We start from the raw sequence: 23,699 nt of genomic DNA, 5'->3' as shown, positions 1-23,699 counted from the left end.
AGGGAAGAGGCTCTGGGGTAGGCAGGGGTGTGGTGGTTAAAGGCACTGGACTCCCACATGGCCAACCATGGTTCAAGTCTTGGACCTGGTGGCTTCCTTTCTCACTTCCCTTTTCTCTCTCTGTCTCTCTCTGGTCAAACTGGAAAAATAACAATAGATAAAGTTAAAATAATTCTTTTCTTTTTTAGAAAAATAAGAGCCTACCAGCATTTGTGTTGGATGGAAAGGTGTGTACCAGGGTGTGTTTGGACACAGTCAATATGTACTTTAGCAACAAGTGAAAAGGAAAGCCGAAGCTTGGTGAGGGGGGAGAGGTGACTGAAGTGACCCCAGGAAGGGGTGTGAAGAGAGACTGGCCCTGCAGCCTAGCCTCCTCCACACCCTGATAACCCCTCCTCCTGCCGGTTCAATAGTGCCAATTGCTCTGATTTAGAACTGTGTGTGCCACTCCATCATCTTTGCTTCACAGAAAATTAAAAACAAACAAACAAACAAAAAAAACCTGAGGCATAGAGAGATGACAAAGGTCCATCATAAACTGACCCCCTAGTACTGGGACCCTGGCTGCACATGTCCTGTGCACATTTTGTTAGGGGCCTGAGGTTGAACTCGGCAGCACTTCCTTTAACCAGTCAGTTTACAAATCATTAAACTTGCAACTTAGAGTTTATAACTAATAGTAGGTTCCGGTAGATCAGTCTTAAAAACAAAAAACAAACAAAAAAGACTTTATTTATAATTATTATTATTGAATTTGACCAGAGACAGAGAGAGAGAGAGGGAAAGCGGGAAAGCAAGACACCAGGTCCAGGACTCGAACCACAGTCAGCCATATGAGAGTCCAGCACCTCTAACCACCATGCCACCTGCTGGCCCCATCACAATCTTAATATGCAGTCCTATTGCCTTCAGAAGCAGATGCCGATCTTGCTCTATGGCTTGGTAGTTCAAGGTGCCAGATCCCACATGGCCAACCATGGTTCAAGTTCCAGCCTCTGCGGCTTGAAAAACACACTAGGTACGTGTGCATGTGTGCCCCAAATCCTGACAGGATGCAAAAATGAAGGAGGGAATGTGCCCACTGGGGGATGCTTTCTTCCCCCCACCCCACCCTCTCTCTCTCTCTGGCAAGTACACATTGGCAATAAAAAAAAAAAGTGGACACTCACTACACGTTTGCTGATCATATTCCTCACAGAAAATTGGGCTTGCAGAGGGCGGCACACTCATCCTAAGAACTGCAGGCAGAGCTGAGGAACAGGCAGGTGGGCGAGCAGGGGAGGGACAGGGAGAGAGCAAAAACCTCTCCAAAAAGAAAGAAAAAGAAAGTTTCTGGAAAGAAAAAGTCTTAAGAGTTACCTCAGGGGAGTGAAAATGGGAAGCAGGGTTAAGGAGAAATACTTTCCATTTTATTTTAGACTCTGAAATTATTAAAAAAGAGTTTCTATTCAGTTTTTATTAAATATGAATTAACATTGCTCCACCATGCAATGGTAGTACACCACAAACAGAAGCCAGTCCCACAAGCTAACCACAGTCCGAATCCCCTCCTGCTCACCCAGAAGTGCACTGGGCACGTGTGTGTGCCCGAGATCCAACGGGCTGGAGAACTAACTGCAGGGAGGGGACGACGGCATGCTCACACCCAGGTGGGCACACATGCACTCTACTGTGAGTACAGGAAAAAACTAATTAACAAAAAAGGGTATTGTAGTAGTGACGTGGAAAGATGAAGAAAAGAGTTCAGTGAAAAGTAGTTTTGGAAATGGCATGTAGGGACAGCAGATGGCACGATGGTTATGTCCCTGGACTCCCATATGGCCAACCACGGTTTGAGTCCTGGACCGGTGGCTTAAAACTCATGCCAGGAGCGTGTGCATGTGTGCCCAAAATCCCGAGAGGAGAATGGAAAGGAGAGATTATGATGTGGCCATCTCCCTGGGAGCTGATTTCTTGACTTCTGTCTCTCTCTGTCTCTCTGGCAAGCACACGCACCCTATAGCAAACATCTCTCTCTTAAAAAAATAAAAAGTATGTATATGACTAGCAGGTGACATGGAGGTTAAGGTGATGGATCGATCCCTCATGGCCGATTGCACAGATTGAGTCCTGGACCTGGAGGCTTTAGAATCATGCTGGGCACATGTGTGTGCATGCCCCAAATCCCAAGGAGTCTGGCGAAGAAGGGATTGCAGCATGGAGCTCCTCCCTGGGGGGTGATCTCTCTCTCTCTTCCAGGCAAACTCATGCATCCTATAGCAAAACTAAAAATAAATATAGATAGATAGATAAATAATAGTACATAGAGTATAACTCCATTTTTAATCAAATGTGTGTTTAAATAACAAAAAATAAAAGTAGATAAGCCAACCTACGTATAGTGATTGTCTCTAAGAAGTAGGACTATGAATGATTTAAAATTTTCTTTACATTTGTAGTTTCTAAATTTTTATAATAAATAGGCTTTACTTTTGTGATACAGGGGAAACAAGTTTGTGTTTTTATTTTACAAGTTTTGATATCCTCAAATCAAAGTGACCCAGCTTCTGCCATCAGCCCTATTGTCAGAGAAACTTGGTGCACAGTGAGAGCCGTGCCGGCATCTGGGCAGCTCATCTGTCTGTGTCACACTCTTCTCCTATCTCTGTCCTCATTAGCACCAGAACCCACCAACCACACCCCCACTGTCGTGCCAGTGCCCTCGCCGGAACCCGATCTCAGAACTCGCCTTTTCATTACTTCACTATCCATCGTCCTCTGTCTCTACGCAGTGTCTCTGCTACGCCTATAGACACAGGGTGCATTTTCTCCCTAAGTGCGGCCCTCAGTGTTACCCGAGAACTGGCAAAGATAATCCTCTCGAAAGCTCCACCGAGGCAGGTTATTGAGCATCCTGCTCCATCAGAACTACCTTCTCCAGCTTCCTTTTATGTTTAAAATAAAACGCTGAATCTAGCCTCCTAAATGGCAATAGGGGAAAACTGTCTTTGAAGGCCCACATACATCCCACTGGTTGGCAAGGCGGAGGCTACGTGGAAACAGCGTGTAGCTTGTCCCATTCGACAGGCCTGAAACTGGAATCACTGACTGGTTTTCCCCTGGAAACTGATGTTTGCTCTTACCAGACACCATGTGGTTGTTCCATCCCCTATCTCAATGTTGTGGCTACCGAAAGTTCCAAACAAGAGAATTTACCAGGTGGCCTCAAAACACAGCCAGAGGGAATCCACTCATTTCCATAACGTGTCTTTGTTTCTGGTCAGAAGTGAAAAAGAAACTAGGATCAGCGTGTCAACACGTCAGCTTGAACAGGCAGGTCTGGGAGCTGACGGTGTGTGCATGCTGTGAGCGGGCGGTGTCCTGTCTGGGAAAGGAGTCGTTCTACCAAGGTCAAACAGGAACAGACACTGCTGCCTCCACTCCTTAGGGGAGGTGTGGGCTCCTTGGAAATACACTTATCTCTGTCTCTGGGGTCTGAACTAAATCTCTTCCAGCTTACACGCCAACACTGCACCATCAGACAGTGGAGAACATTCGGTGCTTTCCCCATGGTTGATACTGGGTCAGTAGTGATTCCTCTCTGGATAACGCTGATAATCTGAAAGAAGAGTCCAGAAAGTCCCCAGGAAAGGCCTGGCAGCAGCTCACACCACCTGACAATCATGGCAGCAAGACGGCAAGTAGCCACCTGTTGCTGCACATTCATGTGGCAATCAGCCCGTGTGGGTTTTAGAAGCTGGGCAAGTACTGAAACGCCAAACTTAGTGGTTTAAACATGTTGCTGAAGAACCTCAATGGTTGCAAAGAAGGAAAATATGAAAAGATTTCTGTCTATTGCTGTATTGTTTAATTCTGACAGAGATCACTCCCAAGAAGGTCCCAACACTAAAATCCAAACCCAATAGCAGCCAGTCCCAGACCAAGGACCCTAGGACCTAGAACTGGTACATTCAGGGAGGTCTCAGATATGAACCTGGAACTTTCCCACGTGGGTCAGCCTTGAGAAAGGTTGCATTTTATCTCTGGACCACTATCAGGTCCCCAATACACATCTTTAATACACATTTTTTAAAAAATTGCTTCAATAGTCTCCTTGGCAGATAAGTTAACCTTCGGTTAATCTTTTTCTTTTTAAAGAATTATTTATTTCATTTTTATTTATTCATTCATTTATTTCAATTTGACCAGAGAGAGAGTGAGAAAACAAGTCACCAGGTCCAGGAATCGAATCGTGGTCAGCCATGTGGGCATGTCCAGTGCTTTAACCACCACCATTTGCTGGCCCCACCTTCCGTTCATCTTTCCAATTTATGTTTTGGAAGAGTTTTTGGTCCGTGATGTGACCATTATTCTAGTCCCCTAATCTAGATCACCTTCCTTCCATGAGTCAAAATTTCAGGAAAGAAAGAGCCCAGAAAGCAATGGCGGCCCAGGAGCAATCAACATGCTTAGTTCACAGATCTTGGTTTTTAAACACCATTCTCCACTAATAAGAATTGGGACTCTAGAAAAAATGACAAATGCCAGGATTAGGGCAGGAAAGGGACCCAAAGAGCTTGGGGTATTTTGTTGTGCCAGGAAAAAAAAAAAAAAAAAAGCTCAAAAAAACAATGGGGCTATGTTAGTGCTTCTCACTAACAAACTGGAGTAATTTAGACATAAAAATGAAAAATGACAGTAATGGGTTGTAATCCATTCAACTAAAAACACCATGGATCTACAATAAGTAAATAAGTGAATATTCTTCCTTACAGTAAAATGCCAACCAAAAAAAAATAGAAGAAAAAGTTACAAAGTCACTGTTTTGTAGTCCTGGCAGTAACTGATTCAGACAAGAATCATCAACATATGCTGAAACTATTGGTTAAAAGTTTGATGAAGATAAAATATTTACACAGGGTAATAATATCTCTGCAAAAATTATTCCTCTGTGCAGTTTGGAAACAAATAACACATAATAATATCTCTGCAAAAATTATTCCTCTGTTATACAAAGAAAAATAGTAATCTTACAGTGCAGTTTGAAAACAAATAACACGTAAGAATGTTCATACAGGACCAGCAGATGGAGTAATGGTTATGTCGCTGGATTCCCATGTAGTGGATCAGATTTGGACTTCCATACCTGGTGGCTTAAAACTCAGGCTTGGTGGGCCAGCAGATGGCGTGGTGGTTAAGGGCGTTGGACTCCCACATGGCTGACCATGGTCTGAGTCCTGGACCTGGTGGCTTGCTTTCTCATTTTCCTGCTTTCTCTCTCTTCTCTCTCGATCTCTTGCTCTGTCCCTCTCTGGTCAAATTTAAATAAATAAAATAAAATAATGAAAAAGGGACATCAGGATCCTTACATTACCACACTATTCTCAAATGTCCCAAAAAATAAGACTTCAATTTATCCAAAATATTAATTTTGCTACTAAGATTGCATTCTTTCTTCCTTTAGCATTAACAAGTGGCACAAGATTATTGTTATAGCAAAAATCTCTCTTTAAAAAAATATACTATATTTAACTAAATAAATATAATTAAATAAATCATTCTTCTTTTAAAAAAAGAATGCTCATATGTACACATGGAACAAGAAAGAGAATAATAAAGCAAATGAGGCAGTATGCGAGTAACTAGTGAATCTAGGTGAATGTTCTACAAGAGATCTTCATGCTATTTTTGTCATTTTTTCCCTGTGAGTTTCGAAACAAAAGTTTGGAAAAAAATTCTTTCAAAATGAAAAGTTTCAAGAGCTTCTTTAAAATGTCTGGTTTTCTCCTTCCGGTCAATTTCTACTCTATCACCACATTAAAACTTCTATCCACTTCCTTGGATTCCTGTAAAAACTTTATTTTTCTTTGACAGAGGGCACATGCACTCACCAGACACACACACACCCCCACCACACACACACACACACACACACACACACACACACACACACACACAGAGAAAGAAAGAGAGAGAAAGCACCCTCCAGTAAGGTGTGGTCATGCTGTAAGCCTTTTCCTCTATCCCTCCATCCTGTGATGATTTGGACATGTATGCACAAACATGGTATTTTTTTAGGAGATTTTTTTTTTGCTATAGGGCACATGTGCTTGCCAAAGAGACAGAAAGAGTCAGAAAGTGAGAAATCACACCCAGGGGATATGGCCACGCCGCAATCCTTTCTCCATTCTCCCCTTGGGATTTTGGGCATACATGCACACATGCCTGGCTTGAGTTTTAAGTCTCTGGATCTGGGACTCAAACCGCAGTTGACCACATGGGAGCCCAACGACATAGTCATTCCACCATCTGTTGGTCTCCCACACATGGTATTTTTCTCAAGCCACCAGGTCTGCGATTTGAACTGCAGTCAGCCCTGTGGAATCTGGCTCCCTTAGCCACTAGGGTACAGGCTGGCTCATTTCAGGAAGTTAATGTTGATACAATACTGAAACCCATATTTGGGCCCTTTGTGCACACATAACCGGCATGTGTGGGGGTCAGGATTCGAACTACAGTTGACCGTATGAGATCTGGCTCCCTTAACTACTAGGCTACAGGGCTGGTCCTCCTATAATAACTTTCTAATAGTCTCTTGCCTTTAGTTCTTTTTTCTCTACAATACATTTGGCACACTGATAATACATAATTCATAATTCCCCAAATACCTATCATTCTCTTGCCCCAAATGACTTTTCTAATAAAATTCAAACTTTTTGCCTTCTTGGTAATCAAGGCTCTTCAGCTGGCCTCATCATTCTGAATTTTCTCACTTTATTTGTTCTTTGATTGGACAAATATTTACTGACTGGTATGTCCTAGAAGATGAACAAACAAGATGATCACGGTAATCCTCAAGGAGTTTATATTTTATGGAAGACACAAATGCAAAACCTAAAGTAAACATGAATTAAGTAATTTCCGACTGGATGAGAGATGTGAAGGAAATACGTGAACCCTACAGAGAATAAGAAGGGGATACATTGACAGAGGTGAGACTTCTTAATCAGATAACTTTTTTAAAAGTTCCTTTCTTTCTTCTATATGTGAGAGACAGAGAGAGACAAGCACCCCCAACAGGGCCGTCACACCATGATCCACCCCCAGTTCATGCAGCCAGCCCTGCATCCTGGGCACACGTACACACGGGGTGTTTAGGAAGGTCTCTGGACATGAACCCAGAACCTCCCCAAGTGAGTCAGCCTCACAGAGCATTGCATCTCCACTGCATCACTGTCTGGCACCCCTAATCGAGTGATCTTTAGACTGAGAAGAGCTGGTGCGGGAGTGGAAGAGAAAGAGGGGAGTGTCTCAGGTAGAGGCAAGAACCTGGAACAGTCTAGAAACCAAAAGAAGGTCTTCGTGTAGGTGACATGGAGGTAGGGCAAGAACGGCATATTTGGTCTTTGTTCCTGGTTCTTGGCACAGAACTTTATAAACATTTGGAATTTCCTGAGTGATAGGAAAGTATTTGTTAGGCTAAAAAGGTGACTCATAGTAAGCCTCTAGATGACCTTAGGATAGGGGCAGATCACCAAAAAGATCAGCCATCTGATTAGAGAGTTGGCACTCTGAGAGGGAGGAGGCCTGTAAACTGAGTTCAAACATGTGGCAAAGGGTTTAATCAATTATGTCTACATAATGAAACCCTAAAAAGACTCTGGACACTGAGGCTCAGAGATGTTGATATGTAGAGATGTTGATACACAGGGAGAAGACAAGAAGGCTCTGTAGTTGGGATGCATTTTTTTTAAAGAATCATTTTATTTTATTTTATTTTATTTCTTTATTTTAATTTGACCAAAGAGAGACAGAGTGAGAGAGAGAGAAAAAATGATAAAGCAAGCCATCAGGTCCAGAACTTGAACCACAGTCGGCTATGTGGGAGTCCAGCACCCTTAACCACCATGCCACCTACTGGCCCTGGTTGGGACTCTTTTATACCTTGCTTTAAGTACCTCTTCCAATTGGCTATTCGTGAGTTGCACCCCTTGTAGTAAAATTGTACTAGTAAGTATGGGACTACCTTGAATGCTATGAGCCATCTTAGTGAATTATCAAACCTGAGGACATTATAGGAACCCCTGAATTTTTAATGAGTCAGTCAAAAGTCTGGGTAATCTAAGGACCCCAATATTATTCTGCAGCCCTTGCAGCTGGGATCTGAAGTAGGGAGCAGTCAGGCGAAGGGCTGGATCTTTAACTTGTAGCATCTACATTAACTCTGGATAGTTAGTGTCAGATTTGCGTTGAAGTATACCAACTGAGGTTGGAAACAGAAGTGCCATGCAAGAGCCTGATTAGACAGGGCCTTTTAGACCATAATATGAGATTGTATTTCATTCCAAATGCAACGCTAATCCACCGAAAGATATTTATACTAGAGAGTCATTTAATTTTTAATAATACCTCTGGCTGCAGAGAAGCAGGCATTGAACAGGAAGACCAGTTCAGGAGGCTTTCACAGTGGCCTTGGCAAATAACAGTGGCTTTACTGAGAGAATGGCAGAGATGAGGAAATCTGGATCCAAGATATCATTTAGTGGTAGAACTAAAGGAACCAGCTAAAAGATTGATAAGGGATGACTTGGGGAATAAAGAAATCATGAATAACACCAAGATTTCTGGTGAGGAACAATGAAAGGAACAGTTTGGGGGAAGAAGGTAGAATTAAAACTTCAGTTCGGGGCATGTTGAGATGCCTAAGAAACACCCAATCAGAGACATCACACAGGTAGCTAGAATTGCAATACAGTCTCCTGCTCATTTACTGCTTCTAACCATGCCATGCCCCCGTGCCATGCATTACAGTCGTTCCCTCCCAACCTTTGTTTAAGTGTTTCCCCTGCCTTCCTCTTTGCCTAGACAAATCCTTTCCACCTCTCAAGGTTCAGCTCAAAACTGTCCTCTGAATTAGACTTTCTCCAACTACCCCAGCCTACATTCATGTTTCTGTAGCCCTAAGAGTCAGTGTGAAGTTTGGGGCCCATTTAACTCCAAGTTCTTGGGTAAGAGTGTTTCTGCACTGTACACAAATCTGGCCCACTCTATCAGACTTTAAGCTCCTTATGAAGAAGGTCATTTCTTACACATTTCTTGCATGTCTCACAAGCATGTAGTGGTGTGTGCACTTTTCAGTTCAGAGGAAATTAACTAGCAGATGTACAGAAAACGCTGTGGAAAAGTCAAAAGGAACAAGATGAAAACAATCTAATGTTTCTGCCTTCTAAAAGTTTTAAAAAGCAAGATTAGAAATTTCCGTCTCACACATGAAACTCAATAAATTTTACTGCTAATTAAAATGACTGATTCAATGACTCCTGTAAATACTGTATTTTGGGAGCTTGATTAAAACATCAAAAGAGCATCCCTGAGACATTCCTAGAACATGACCTCTGGCTGCCATTAACAGGAGCTGGGACAGAATGATTGAAAAGCCGAAATTTGGGACCAGCAAATGGCATGACAATTATGTTGCTAGACTCCCATGTAGTCAACTGCAGTTCGAGTCCTGGACCCGGCGGATTGAAACTCATGCCAGGTGTGTGTGCGTGCATGCCAAAGATCCCGAGAGGTGAATGGAGAAGGGTGGCGTGGCCTTCCCTCTGGAGGATTATTTCTTGCTTTTGATCTCTGTTTCTCTGGTGAGCACATGTGCCCTAAAATCTCTCTTTAAAAAAGAAAGAAAGGGGAACCAGCAGTTAGCGTAATGGCTATGTCGCTAGACTCCCATGTAGTCGACCGCGGTTCGCGTCCCAGACCCGGTGGCTTAAAACTCACACCGGGCGTGTGTGCCTGCGTGCCCAAGATCCCGAGAGGAGAATGGAGGAGAAGGGATTGCGGCGTGACCATCCCCCCTGGGGGATAATTTCTCGCTTTCTGTCTCTATGTCTCTCTCTGTCTGTCTGGTGAACACACGCGCCCTATAGTGAAAAAAACCTCTCCAAAAAAAGGAATAAAAAAGAAAAAAAAGAAAGAAGAAATAGAGAAAGAAGAAAGAAAGAAAGAAAGAAAGAAAGAAAGAAAGAAAGAAAGAAAGAGAAAAGCCTAAACTTTGAAAAACAAGGATCAACAATGAAAAATGGCTCAACAGCTAATGAGGGGGAGGGGAAGACCCCACTGTGCCTGTTGCATCTAGTTTTATTTAATGTATTCGGTAATGACTGGGAGCAAGGCTTACACATTTCGTTAATACTATTCTTGATCAGTACTAAATTAGGAGGTATTGTAGACATCATTGAAGACAGAGAAATACACAGATGGTTCTAAAGAGGTTACAAATGATCACAATGACATTTGATTTAGGAAAAACACAAATGAAGGCAGCCATCATCCAAAATGCAAAATAATCAGTGGGTTGGGAAACCTAGAAAGCTGCAACATAAGAGTGTCTGGCAGGACAGCGATGGAATACAGACTAAGCAATGACGAGCAATCTCAGCCCAAATGGTTGGTGGCAGGTACAGGAAGAGACACTTGCCAAGAAATTGCATTGCAACAGTTTCCTTCAACATCCATAAATGTTTTTGGAAACTTCGTGAGCAAATAAATAAACAAAAATAAGCTCAGACATTTGGATTTCAGTTTCTTCCATTGTCAGAACACAGATCAGATTCATGACTTTCAAGGTGTCCCCATCTCTAACCTGTGGTTCTGAGAAAAGCACTCCCACATGGCTGACCGCAGTTCAAGTCCCAAACCTGGCAGCTTTCAGGGTAAAATGTGAATCATAGATAAAGAAGGTCATTGTCTATTGTCTGCAGCACTTTCGAAGTATTTTGTATTCTTTTTTAAGTTTTCTACCATAGAGAACATGTACTCATTGGAGAGAGAGACAGAAAGACAGAGAGAGGGGAAGCGAGAAATCACCCCGCCCCCTCCCAGGGCGATGGCCACACTGCAGTCCCTTCTCCTCCATTCTCCTCCTGGGATTTTGGGCAAGCATGCACATGTGCCTGGTGTGCTTTTTAAGCCACTGGGTTTGGGACTCGAACTGTGGTTGCTCGTGTGGAAATCCAGATGACTTAACCACCACACCATCTGCTGGGCCTTGAAGATTTTCTTTATAAAAAGACAGCAGAATGAAATATTTAACTTAAATACATGTTTCCAATTGGATTATTGTTTTAAAGCTTTTGTCAAAGGGCATGTGCACTCACCAGAGAGAGAAGAGAGAGACAGTGAGAGGAAAAGAGAAAAATTACCCACCAGGGAAGATGGACACACCACAATCCCTTCTCCATTCTTCTCCTGGGATTTTAGGCACACACATGCATGGTGGGATTTTTAAACTGCCAAGTCTGAGACTTGAACTATGGTTGACCATGTGAGAGTCCAGTGCTATAACCACTATGTCACATGCTGGCCCCTCCAAATAGATTCTTAACGGACAGGACTGTATGTGGAATGTCTTAAGCAAGTATGTCTTTCTTCTGATAGAGATGTGGCACTAAATCAACATAAAATCTAGTAGTTATTTGTTTATAAAAATACCCTCTACTAAGTATTTCTATTTTAAAAAACTCATTAAAGTCTACCTTTAAAAATACATATATGCATAGACATACATGCACGCACATGCACATGAATATATTTATAATTTTTCATTTAATAATTTTATTATCTTGGGCCAGCCCTTTGACCTAGGTGTTAGGGACTGGAACTCACATGGCTGATCGTGGTTTGAATCCCAGTCCTCACAGTTTGTAAAACACAACAGGCACGCGTGTGTGCATGCCCCAAATCCCAACAGGATGAAGAAATGGAGGAGAAGGAATGGCAGTGTGACCATGCCACATTGGGAGGTACTTTGTCCCTTTCTGTCTTTCTCTGTCTCTCCCTAGTGAGTGCATACACCTCTGGCAAATTAAAAAAAAAAAAAAAAAAAAACCTTAAAATGATTAGAAATGCATCTGTTGTACAAAGCTGGTAAGATCCATATTAAAGAGCCTCTGCGGGGCCAGCAGGTGGCATGGTGGCTAAGGCACTAGAGTCCTACATCACTGACTGCAGTTCAAATCCTGGACCTGGTGGCTTGCTTTCTCACTTTCTTTCTCTCTCTCTCTGGTGAACACACATACCCTGTAACATTTTTTTAAGAGTTTTGTTATAGGGCACTTGTGCTCGCCAGAGAGGCAGAGAGAGGCAGAAAGATAGAGAACATCCACCCCCAGGGAGGACGGCCACATCACATTCCCTTCTCCTCCATTCTCCTCTTGGGATTTTGGGCATGCATGCATACACGCCCGGCATGAGTTTTAAGGTCTGGGATTCAAACCACAGTCACTACATGGGAGTCCAGCAACGTAACCATTATGCCATCTGCTGGTCTCCCTATAGTAAAATGTTTAAAATAATAATAATAACAATAAATAAAATAAAAAACGACCTTAGTCATTAAAAAAAAATGTCTCCTCCAGCAGATGGCGTGGTGGTTAAAGGCACTGAACTCCCATATGGCCGACCATGGTTCAAGACCTGGACCTGGTGGTTTGCTTTCTCACTTTCCCTCTCTCTCTTTCTCTGTCTCTCTCTGATCAAACTAGAATGTAATAATAATAAATAGGTTTAAATAAAATAATTCTTAAAAAAAAAGTCTCCGCTCTATTTGGGGACAGTGCTATGTGACAGACCAGCCTATTACTGTCGTTTCTCGGGCAATCTCAAGTTGTCACATTTTCATTCTCTTGAGTTTCATTTCCTTAGGTGACTTCTCTCATCTCACCTACTTTTGCTGACCCAGATCCTCTACAAAGAAGAAAGGGAGGCCTCTTAGCGGTGGGGCAATTTTATTCTTTACCTTGAAAGGTACATCCTTACTGGTAGAAGAGCGTTGTGAACCTGCTGGTGAGTGCAGAAAGAAGATGCCCTGCCTCACGCGGCAGCCTCGGCACCTGTCCCATCTCCCACTGCCCACCTCCACCACTTCATCTGTCAGAGCATCCCCATGACTGCCGAGCTACAGAGCAGCGGCACAGAACGGCTTTGATGAGTCGATGGCTCCATCATCAGGAGCAGAGAGTAAGAGAAGCTGCTCGGTGACACCGACTTCCAAATGTGCCTGGGAGGGTGAAATGCCACGGAAGAGGACGGAGGTGGGACGTGCAAATCGCCTTCCAAAACCACACTAGGAAGGCTTGTCGGGGCACCGGGTCCAGACGACGTCTGCTGCTGCCTGTTTGCAGTGGAGAGGAGACCAACAACATCCACCCGTCCTGGAAGGAGGGAGGCCGACCTGTTCCCTACATGCAGAAGAAATGTTGTCCCTCTCAAGCTTGGGGTCCTGATTAGGGAAGGAGGCAAGGGCTGAAACAAATCTCTAAAGAGAGAGTTAGAAGCTGCACAGAGAACCACCTAAGGTGAAGAATTTCTTTTTAAAGATATTTTTGCTCTAGGGCACTGTGCTCACCAAAGAGACAGAGAGAAAGTGAGAAATCACCCCCTGGGGGGATGGCCATGCCACAATCCCTTCTCCTCCATTCTCCTCTTGCGATTTTGGACACACACACACACACACACGTGTGCCCAGTGTTTCAAGCCACCGGTTCTGGGACTTGAACAGCAGTGACCATGTGGGAATCCTATGCCTTACCCACTATGTCACTCACTAGACCCTGGTGAAGAATTCTTGAGCCTGCACCATGTCCCAGTGTTTTGTTCTCTTTTGTCAGAGTGTGTGTGCATGTGTGCCCCAAATCCTGAGAGGAGATGGAGGAGAAGGGATTGTGGCATGGCCATCTGCACTGTGGGGTGCTTTGACTTTCCCTCTTTCTCTCTTTCTCTCTCTTTCTGGTGAGCACACGTAAGAAATTAAGGAAGGAAAGAAGAAAGAAAGGATGAAAGGTAGGTAGGAAGGAAGAAAAGGGAGGAAGGAAGACAGACTTTTTTTTTATTTTTTTAGACGTTTTTGCTATTAGGCACATGTGCTCGCCAAAAAGAAAGAGACAGAGAGACAGAAAGTGAGAAATCACCACCCAGGGGGAATGGCCACACTGCAATCCCTTCTCCTCCATTCTCCTCTTGGGATCTTGGGCACGCATGCACATGCGCCTGGCGTGAGTTTAAGCCACCGGGTCTGGGACTTGAACTACAGTCAACTACATGAGAGTCCAATGATGTAACCATTACGCCACCTGCTGGTCCCAGAAGAAAGACTTTCAAACAAAAATCAGGGAATTTGTCATCAGTAGATTTGCCTTGTAAGAGTTCTTCAGAGAGAGAAAAAAATTACTATAGGTAAGAAATCAGATCTATCGGGACCAGTAGACGGCATAATGGTTATGTCGCCAGGCTAACATGTAGTCGACAGTAGTTTGAGTCCCAGACCACTAACCCTGTCCTCTGGTATTAAAAACAAAACAAAACAAAACCCAGGTGGACATCAAAAGGAAACTAAATCAATGACTGCTTTCAGTCAGGGTTGTAGGTCAGTACCCTACTCTGGCAGATCACAGCACATTTTTCTACTCCTCTAGGTTGTTCTCCTTTTGGGGGTAAGCAGTCTAGGTCAACTCTGTGTCTTCTCACTGACACCACTATGCATGGACGCTACTAGCCTTTTGCTGACTTGACTGGTACCTTTCACCTAGGCCACCTGTTATAAAACCCCAGACTCATGAAGCACCGGAATTTCCACTGGAAAACAGTGGGCATTCTCCTATTTTACTAGACAGAAAAGCTCCACAAAGGTAAGGATTGTGACCCTGTTCTTCATGACACCCCCCGTGCCAAGCTTGGCTTTTGCCACACACCAGATACTCAACAAATATTTGTTAAATGAATTTTTAAAATCCATCACAAATGTGGGCCTTGAAGACGTATGCATAGTTTGCATTTGATGATTTCTAAAATATGTTTTTAAAGTTATTCATTCTGTTTTTATTAATTCAACAATTAGTGAGTGCTTTTGGACTGTAAAAAACACTCAATATAGAAATGAGTGAGACAAGGCCAGCCCTGTAGCCTGGTGATTAAAGGAGCTGGATCCCACATGGCCGATTGGGGGGTTTGAATCTCGACTCTGGCAACTTGAAAAACCACACCAGGTATGTGTCCCTGTGTGCCCCAAATCCTGACAATGGAGAAATGGAGGAGAAGGGATTGCAGCATGACCACATCCCATGGTTGAATGCTTTCTCCCTGCCCTCTCTCTGTTTCTGGTGAGTTCATGCACCCTCCAAATGAGAGAGTATGCTGACTAGCATAAAAGACAAGAGGGGAACAGTACTTACCAAAGTACTACTATAAACTCAGCACTTTTTTAAAAAAAACTTTCCAGAAGGCATGTGTGTTCCCAAGAGAGATACAGAGAGAAGGAGAAAATATCCTCCCCTCCAATGAGGGTGTGGTTACACCTCAATCCTTTCTCTTCCATTTTCCCATCATGTTAGGATTTGGGTCACACACGTACATGAACCTGGTGTGTTTCTCAGGCTGCCGGGTCCGGGGTTTGAACGGTATGGTCGGCCATATGGGCTCAGGTTTCCTTAGTCATCATACCACAGGGCTGGCCCAACTCAACCCTTTTTATACATCATGTATAATTCTCTCATCAACTCTCTCAGTTAAGTATTTTTATCTCCCCTTTGTAGATAGAGGGACTGAGATCTGTACAAAGGCTCATATCTAACAAATGACAGAAGTATTTATTTCAGGACCTGGTACTTTCTCTGCATTGTCCCTTCTCCCTAGGATAAATTTAAAATCACCGTCTCAGATTCTGTTATGTGATATTTTGTTATGGAAACTTCCGTTTTCAAACACTGAGTTATAAACAAATACTTTTTAAATTTTTTGGAGAGGTTTTTGCTATAGGGTGCATGCGCTCGCCAGACAGACAGAGACAGAGAGATAGAAAGCGAGAAATCATCCCCCAGAGGAGATGGCCACGCCACAATCCCTTCTCCTCCATTCTACTCTCAGGATCTTGGGCACACACGCACATGCGCCTGGTGTAAGTTTAAGCCACCGGGTCTGGGACTTGAACCGCGATCGACTACATGGGAGTCCAGCGACATAGCCATTACGCTGCTGGTCCCAATAAACAAATACTTTTGTTGAGCAAAAGAAAAGCCAGAGTTTTAGGCTCTGGGTTATAAGTTATTTATCTTGGAAAAAAATTCCAATAACAGAGATGTTTTATAAATACTTGAGTGTTTAATTGGAAGCTAAAAAGAAAATAAATGACTTGAACAAAAGAAATGAAAATGATCGCGTTAAGTCCTGAATGGCATTTAAGACCTACGTGAATGGTTTCTAGGTTGTGATACACAAAGCACAACAGTGAAACAAGACAGGCCAGGTCAAAAAGAAACGTGGCAATGGCAAACAAGAGAACATGGAACCGAGGGGCTGCCCGCGATTCCTGGGGGCATCGGGCTTGCTTCCCAGGCCTCTGCCACTAGTTCCTGACTCTGCCAGAATCACAGCCAGTCTATCTCCACACCAGCAGTCGGGCTCCTGAATTGATCTATTGTATGAAATCCAATTCGTTTAATGAAAGCTCAAGCTGCATGAGGGAAGCCTACAACAGAGAAATGAAATATCTTTAAGAGATTTCCTTTGTTCTTTTATTTATTTTCTATTACAGACCTTTTAAAATAATAATTATCATTTTATGTTGCATTTAATCACATATGTCTTTACAGTGTATAACATTTCTTTTTCCAGCATGATTATCACGCATACGAGTCAAGGCAAAGACATTGCTATCCACGTCATCGTCATCAAATAGCTTTTTTTTTTTTCAGATTATTTTTTTATTCTCATTATTTTTTTTAAACATTCAATCACTATACATCATTTGACTTGTAAAGAGAATTTACTTAACAGGAAATACTTCTTGGACCAGTACAGTAGAGAATACTATACATGTTCAAATTTCATGCCTCTGTAATAGCTCTTATGCTATCCTGCTCTATACGATTTTTGAGAGATTTTTGCTCTTGGGCGCCTGTGCTTTCCAAGGAGAGAGAGACAGAGAGACAGAAAGCACAAAATCGCTCCCCAGAAGGAACGGCCAGCACAGTCTCCTCTCCTCCATTCTCCTTTTGGGATTTTGAGCACGCACGCACACATGCCTGGAGTGAGTTTCAAGCCACCAGGTCCAGGACTTAAACCACGGTCAGCCATGTGGGAGTCCAGTAATGTAGCCATTACACCATCTGCTGGACCTGAGAAATAAATTCTTAGCCACAAGAGCAGTGAGAGAAATGCCCAGTGCCTGGCTCTTTTGTAGGGACAGAAGGCCCATTGCCTAGGTGGCCACCAGGTTGTATGCCTGATGGTCACAGGGAGGCCCCTGGGCGTCTGTTTCCTTGGACCCTGACGCAGTTTTAGAAATCACTATTCCCTCCCACTTGTGGAAATACACCGGACCTACAATTATCTACACTCGTACTAGGGCAGAAGCTGCTTTTCTTTCTATTCCAGAGAACGTATGTGTGTGCAGGAGAAAGAGGGAGAGAGAGAGAGAAAGAAAGAAAGCACCCCTCAGTAGGGGGCCTAGTCAGGCTGCAATAATTTTTCCTCCAATTTATCCATTCCATCAGGATCACGGGAATGTGTTCATCAGGCGTATGGCCACTGGACCAGGACTTCAACCCTGGTCCATCATGTGGCATCTGGCTTCCTCTGTGAAGCACTGAATCACTGTGGGCTGAGACTTTTTTTTTAGGTTTTTGTTACAGGGCATGTTTACTCCCAGAGAGAGACAGAGAGGGGGAAAGTGAGAAATCATGCCTCCAGAGGGGATGGCCACACCACAATCCCTTCTCTTCCACTCTCTTGGGATTTGGGGCACGCACACAAACACCCGGTTTGATTTTTTTTTTTTTGGAGAGGTTTTATCTATAGGGCATGTGTGCTCACCAGAAAGACAGAGACACAGAAAGCAAGAAATCCCCCCCCCCCCCACGGGCGATGGCCACGCCACAATCCCTTCTCCTGCAGTCTCCTCTTGGGATCTTGGGCATGCATGCACATGTGCATGGCATGAGTTTAAGTCACCACATCTAGGACTCGAACCGCAGTCAACTACATGGGAGTCCAGCCCAATAGCCATTATGCCAACTGCTGATCCGGCACCCGGTTTGATTTTTAAGCTGCCTGATCTGGTCCTCGAACCACAGTCAGGTATGTGGGAGTCCAACACCTTAACTATCATGCCACCTGCTGGCCCGTGGGCTGAGACTGTTTTTCTTTCTTTCTTTCTTCTTCTTCTTCTTTTTTTTTTAAAAAAAAAGCTGTTCCCACCCACACTGCCCAGATCAGATGAGATAATGGGAAAACAGAGATTCATGAGGAACCCAAAATTCCAGAGTTTGGGGGAAGGGGGGATGAAGGAGTGACATGAAGAGTCCTCCAGGCTGTGACCCAGTCCTAGTGCAGCGATGACCCTCTCTTACCATTTTACACCTCCCCGCGACTTCCAGTGATTTCTAACACCTGGGGACGAACTGGTATCCTTATGTTTACAGATGAAGAAACGAGGCGAGGAAGGGACTCAGCTAATAAGCATCAGAGTGAAATCCATGAGTCTTCTCACTTCAGGGCATCTCCCCACCATGGCCTTGCAGGGCACCCTCTGGAACAGGTCCTGTAAGAGCACCAGCTCGGCAGGCAGGCTGACCTACACCTGTCTATCTGAGGCAAGCAGTTGTTGGCTGTATAATTTGGACAAGGCTTTAACCTCACTAAGCAGATTCCTCCAGCATCTCGCTCATAGGGCTGTTGTGAGGATATCTGATCCGCGCAGAGCACGCTCAGTTGGCTGTATAATTTGGACAAGGCTTTAACCCCACTAAGCAGATTCCTCCAGCATCTTGCTCATAGGGCTGTTGTGAGGCTATCTGATCCATGCAGAGCACGCTCGGCCCACACGTGGCCTCTGGTTAGAGGCGGACACCTGTTAAGAGCTTCAGGGTATGTTGAGAGCATGGACTCAGGGTGGAGGAGTCTCCTTTCCCCCTCCACTATCTAGGGGTACAAATCCCCCAGGGGACATTTTACCAACTCTACAGCAATGCAGAGATAAAGCCTGGGACAGACTGGGAGTGCTTGGAGTCCAAGCCCAGGATGGGATGGAGAGGGCCTGCCCATCTTCCCATACCACCATTTGCACGGGGTCCCCAAGGCGAGCGCACCCTCCATCCTCACCTGGAAAGCCATGGAGTTGGCGGCAGCCAGAAATATCCTCATAGGCAGCTTGGCCTTGTAGGACCTGTGGCTCCACAAACGATGGGCGCCGGCTGTCACCCCCAGGGCCGTCAGGAGGAAGCAGAAGTAGGCTGCAAGATACAAGCAGGGAAGATGTCAGCGACTGTCACTGAGTCCCTAAACGTCGTGTCCCCCTCCCCCCTGCCCCCTTCTCTCCTGAATAGCAGCCCGTGGGAACGGGTGCCTGGTGCCAGGGAAGACAGCGAGGTGACGAATCGATACCTTGAGGACATCTGCAGCCTTTTATTGATTCGCAGCTTTCTAGTACCAAGCAAAAGCAGAGAGAACGTTCTTCAGGGAACTTAGCCCTTCGAATTTCATTTTTCATACAGCAAGCATCTCTTATTTTCTCATGCTTCTTGCCAGCTTGGTAAAAGTCACAACCCCTTCGGTGTGCATTTGCAACTCAGTCTTATATGCCTGTCCTTTTTCATTATTTTTCTTTACTTTTGCTATAGGGTATATGCACTTGCACAGAGAGAAAGAGAGAGAGAGACAGAAAGAATAAGAAAGCACTCCGGGGCGGACGGCCATGCCATAATCCCTTCTCTAGTCTCCTTTTGGAATGTTGGACATGCATGCACATGCACCTGGCATGTTTCTCAAACTGCCAAGTCTGGGACTCAAACCACATAGTCGGATATGTGGGATCCAGCTGCCCTAACCGCCATACCACCAGCTGGCCCCCTGCCTGCTCTTTGTAGCGGTGAGAGTAATGGCTAGGCTGCCTCTGAGCTGGCTCCCGGGCAGGGAGAGTGTAAAGTGAAGCACGTGTTTCTGAGCGGCAATGCCCTTGACATAGTGCCACAGGCCTTGGCTTGGAGGAAGTTAGGCCAGACTTCCAGCCCTAAGAGCGACACAGTCTGCCTTTAGGCTGGTAAGAGTGAGGATCGGCCTGACAGCAAGGACAGTCATGCCTAGTCTTCTAGAGACCCTCACCTGTGTCATCACCATGACTCGGGATGTGCAGATGGCCAGGTGGGGAATTCTTTAAAAGCCAGCTGACCGCGGAGCTTGTTAGCTGCCCTACAGGTACATATATTATCCTTCATCCTCACCACAGGTAGTACTGTTCTCATTTCACAGCTCAAAAACAGGATCGCTGAGAGGATGGGTAAATCCTGTATAAAAGCCCAGTTAGCCTAGTTCTCAAGCCTCTGCCCAGAGACTCTATGCTGCCCCCAGGTGGCGAGAGTTTGTTCTTTGCCTGACAGCTTGGAGAGGTTACCTGTGCATGGTGGAAGCAGACACATGGGAACCCTAAAATGATTCTTGAGATTTTCACAACTACTCTCGTGCTTTTAAAGCAATGTGCACACACACAATGCTAAATGTTTTCCTTGGATTATGTTACTAAGCACATCAAACAGCTCTACAGGGTTTGTATTATTATTACTAGTCCCATTTTACAGAAGAGAAAACAAAGACTTAAAGTGAACTAGGCCCAGCCATCTTAGTGCATGCTAATCAGCAAGCTGAGGCCACATGGAGGCCCAGGTTCAATTCTCAGCCACTCTAAGAGCCAGGAGTGGTGGTGCATGTGTGCAGCCCAGCCACTCGGGAGACTGAGAAAGGAGGATCATGAGCCTGAAGCCAGTGTGGGCAACAGAGCAAGAACTTGTCTGAAAAATGCGGGTGGGGTGGAACACGCCTACAGTCCCAGCTGCTTAGAGGGCTGGTCCTATCAGAAAGAAAAAAGGAAGAAAGGAAGAGGAGAAGGAGGGAAAGGAGAGAGAGGAAGAGAGGAAGGAAGAGAGGGTGGGGGAGGGAGGGAGAGAGTGAGAGAAGGAAAGAATAAAAAAAAAAGAAAAAACAGAATGAAGCTGGGATGTGCCATTTTATTTATTTATTTTATAATTTCTTACTAACATTTAACTTCTGTACATATTTGCAGGGTACAATATGGTTTTTCAATCATGTCATTGAAATATGGCTTTCTTTTTTTAAAAAAGAATTATTTATTTGATCTTATTTATTCATTCATTTATTTTAATTTGACCAGAGAGAGACACACAGAGAGAGAGAGAAGGAAAGTGACAAAGCAAGTCACCAGGTTCAGGACTAGAACTGTGGTCGGTCGTGTGAGAGTGTCCAGGGCCTTAACCACCATGCTGCCTGCTGACTCCTTTTTTTTTTTTTTTTTTTAGGGGTTTTTGCTATAAGGTACATGCACTGGCCTGAGAGGAGGGACAGAGAGAGACAGTAAGAGGGAAAGTGAGAAATCAGCCCCTGAGGCGATGGTCACATTGTAATCCCTTCTCCTCCATTCTCCACTCCAGATTTTGGGCACACTCACCTGGCATGATTTCAAGCCACTGGTCTGGAACTTGAACCACAGTCGGCCATGTTCAGCCAGGTGGGGATCCAGCTGCCTTAACCACTATGCCATCTGCTAGCCCCGAAATACAGTTTTACAAAGCATGCATGCAATGAGTGATAATCAAATCAAGGATATTACCATAGTCACCATCTTTGACAAAGAACATCATACCATGTTGTGCGCCTTTGATTTTTGTTCTACTAGTGTTATTTTTATGTACGTATATATGACCGGCAATGTCTTTTTTTTTTAACTCTGTTGTGGTACAGGCTTCCTTCCATAACCTGTTTGCCTTGTTTACAGGCATTCTTGTGTCTGTTAAGTGCTTTTCCTGAGCCCTTCCCACCCCACCCCGAGGCAGGATCTGATATCTAGTTATCCTCTCTACTCTGCGTCTTCCATCTTTCCATTTCTGCCAGGGAGAGCAGACACTTGGTATATGTTAAGGGGAACATACCATGCGTGTCTTTCATAGTCTGGCTTAGTTCACTTAGCATCAAATCTAGATAAGTCCACTTTGTGTTGAGTGACAGGCTCTCCCTGTTCTTGATGGCTGAACAGTATTCCAGAGCGTGTATGTGCCACATGTTCTTCATCCGGCTACTCTGAATAACGCTGTGATAAACACGGATGTGCAAGGGTCCCTCCAGCAGAATGATCTCCCGTCCTCTGGGTAAATAGTCAAGTGTGGGATTACTGGGTCATTCTATTTACAAATTTCTGAGGAAATATTATTTCCACAGTGGCCGTACTATATTCCTGAGAGTCAACCCAAGTCTGTCTGAACTAAGAAGCAAATTCTGGACCACTAGACTTCTTGCTGCCTCTAGGAGACACCAAGTATTATCTTCACTTCTCTACACGTCACCATCATCCTTAATATTAGATCCCAATCTAAAATTTTGTAGGTTTTTGTTGTTGTTGTTTGGTTTGTTTGTTTTTTAACCTTACGGTGCATGTGCTCGCCAGAGAGAGAGAAATAGACACAGTGAGAGGGAAAGTGAGAAATCACCCCCCAGAGGGAATGGCCACCCTGCAACCCCTCCTCCTCCAGGGATCTTGGGCATGCACACACATGCACTCGGCATGATTTTTGAAGCCACTGAGTCCAGGAATCAAACTGCAGTCAGCCATGTGGGTGTCCAGCAGCATAACCACTACACCATCTGCTGGTCCCCCCATGTAAAATGTAAAGTTAGCCGCTTACTTGGGGGAAGAACTCTAAAGCAGGCTCCAGGAAGGTGGGCTTCAGACCACTGCTTCTATCACCAGTGCACACAGGCTCTCCACCAGAGCACAGGCGTTCAGCTGCCTACAGAGCAGTTGTGAACTGCCCCCGGTCAAGACGAGCACGTGGGAGCTCAGTGTGGCACTTCGGGAGGAATTACTAGCGCAACTTCAGTGTCAATACATACATTTAAAGGAAACAGCGTATTGCACCTTCCGAAGGTTACGTGTCTGACTAATCTTGATCTCCATCTACATTTACGTGGTTCTAAAACCAAGATTCATTCTTTACCCCAAGATTAATGAGTCCCTGAATACATGTGGTTTTCATGAACATGACAAATCATTTCTTACTTGAAAGGTTAAAAGCAAAAAACAAACAACAGTCTTCCCACAAATCACAGAAAGCAGCTTTGGCCTCCCTTGTAATTCCACTCTGGCCACGAGTCCATGAGATGGACAGCTATTTCCCAAATCATCTCTGGCCTTGTAGTTAGAGAATGAGTAAACTCTAGAATGGAAACATCCAATGTGACTCTGCTTTGACAGGAGGCAAAGACACTGGGCTTGCGGTGCAATAAAATTCTTTTTTTTTTTTAAGAGAGATTTTTGCTATAAGGCATGTGCACTCTCCAAAGAGACAGAGACAGAAAACAAGAAAAGAGACAGAGACAGAAAGCAAGAAATCACTCCCCAGGGGGGATGGCCACGCTGCAATCCTTTCTCCTCCATTCTCCTCTTGAGATCTTGTGCATGCATGCACATGCACTTGGCGTGAGTTTTAAGTCACTGGGTCCAGGACTCGAGTCATAGTCAACCATGTAGGAGTCCAGCGACATAACCATTATGCCATCTGCTGGTCCAGCAATAAAATTAATTCTAAGAGGGGCCAGCAGGTGGCATGGTGGTCAAGGGCACTGGACTCCCACATGGCCAACTACAAGTCCTGGATCTGGTG

General features: G+C 44.4%; 1 protein-coding gene across 1 annotated transcript in view; it reads right to left on the bottom strand.

Moving 5' to 3' along the window:
- Window positions 1–23,699, bottom strand: part of SCD5 (stearoyl-CoA desaturase 5) — a 173,996-nt gene that overhangs the window by 48,815 nt on the left and 101,482 nt on the right. The window contains exon 2 of the mRNA XM_006151429.1: window positions 19,135–19,265. Within this exon, the coding sequence (XP_006151491.1) occupies window positions 19,135–19,265 (131 nt within the window). The remainder of the gene's footprint in view (window positions 1–19,134; window positions 19,266–23,699) is intronic.

This window comes from Tupaia chinensis, unplaced genomic scaffold (genome assembly GCF_000334495.1).
Source record: "Tupaia chinensis unplaced genomic scaffold, TupChi_1.0 Scaffold000318_1, whole genome shotgun sequence".
Lineage (NCBI taxonomy): Eukaryota > Metazoa > Chordata > Mammalia > Scandentia > Tupaiidae > Tupaia > Tupaia belangeri.
This window is presented reverse-complemented; position numbering and strand designations above follow the sequence as displayed.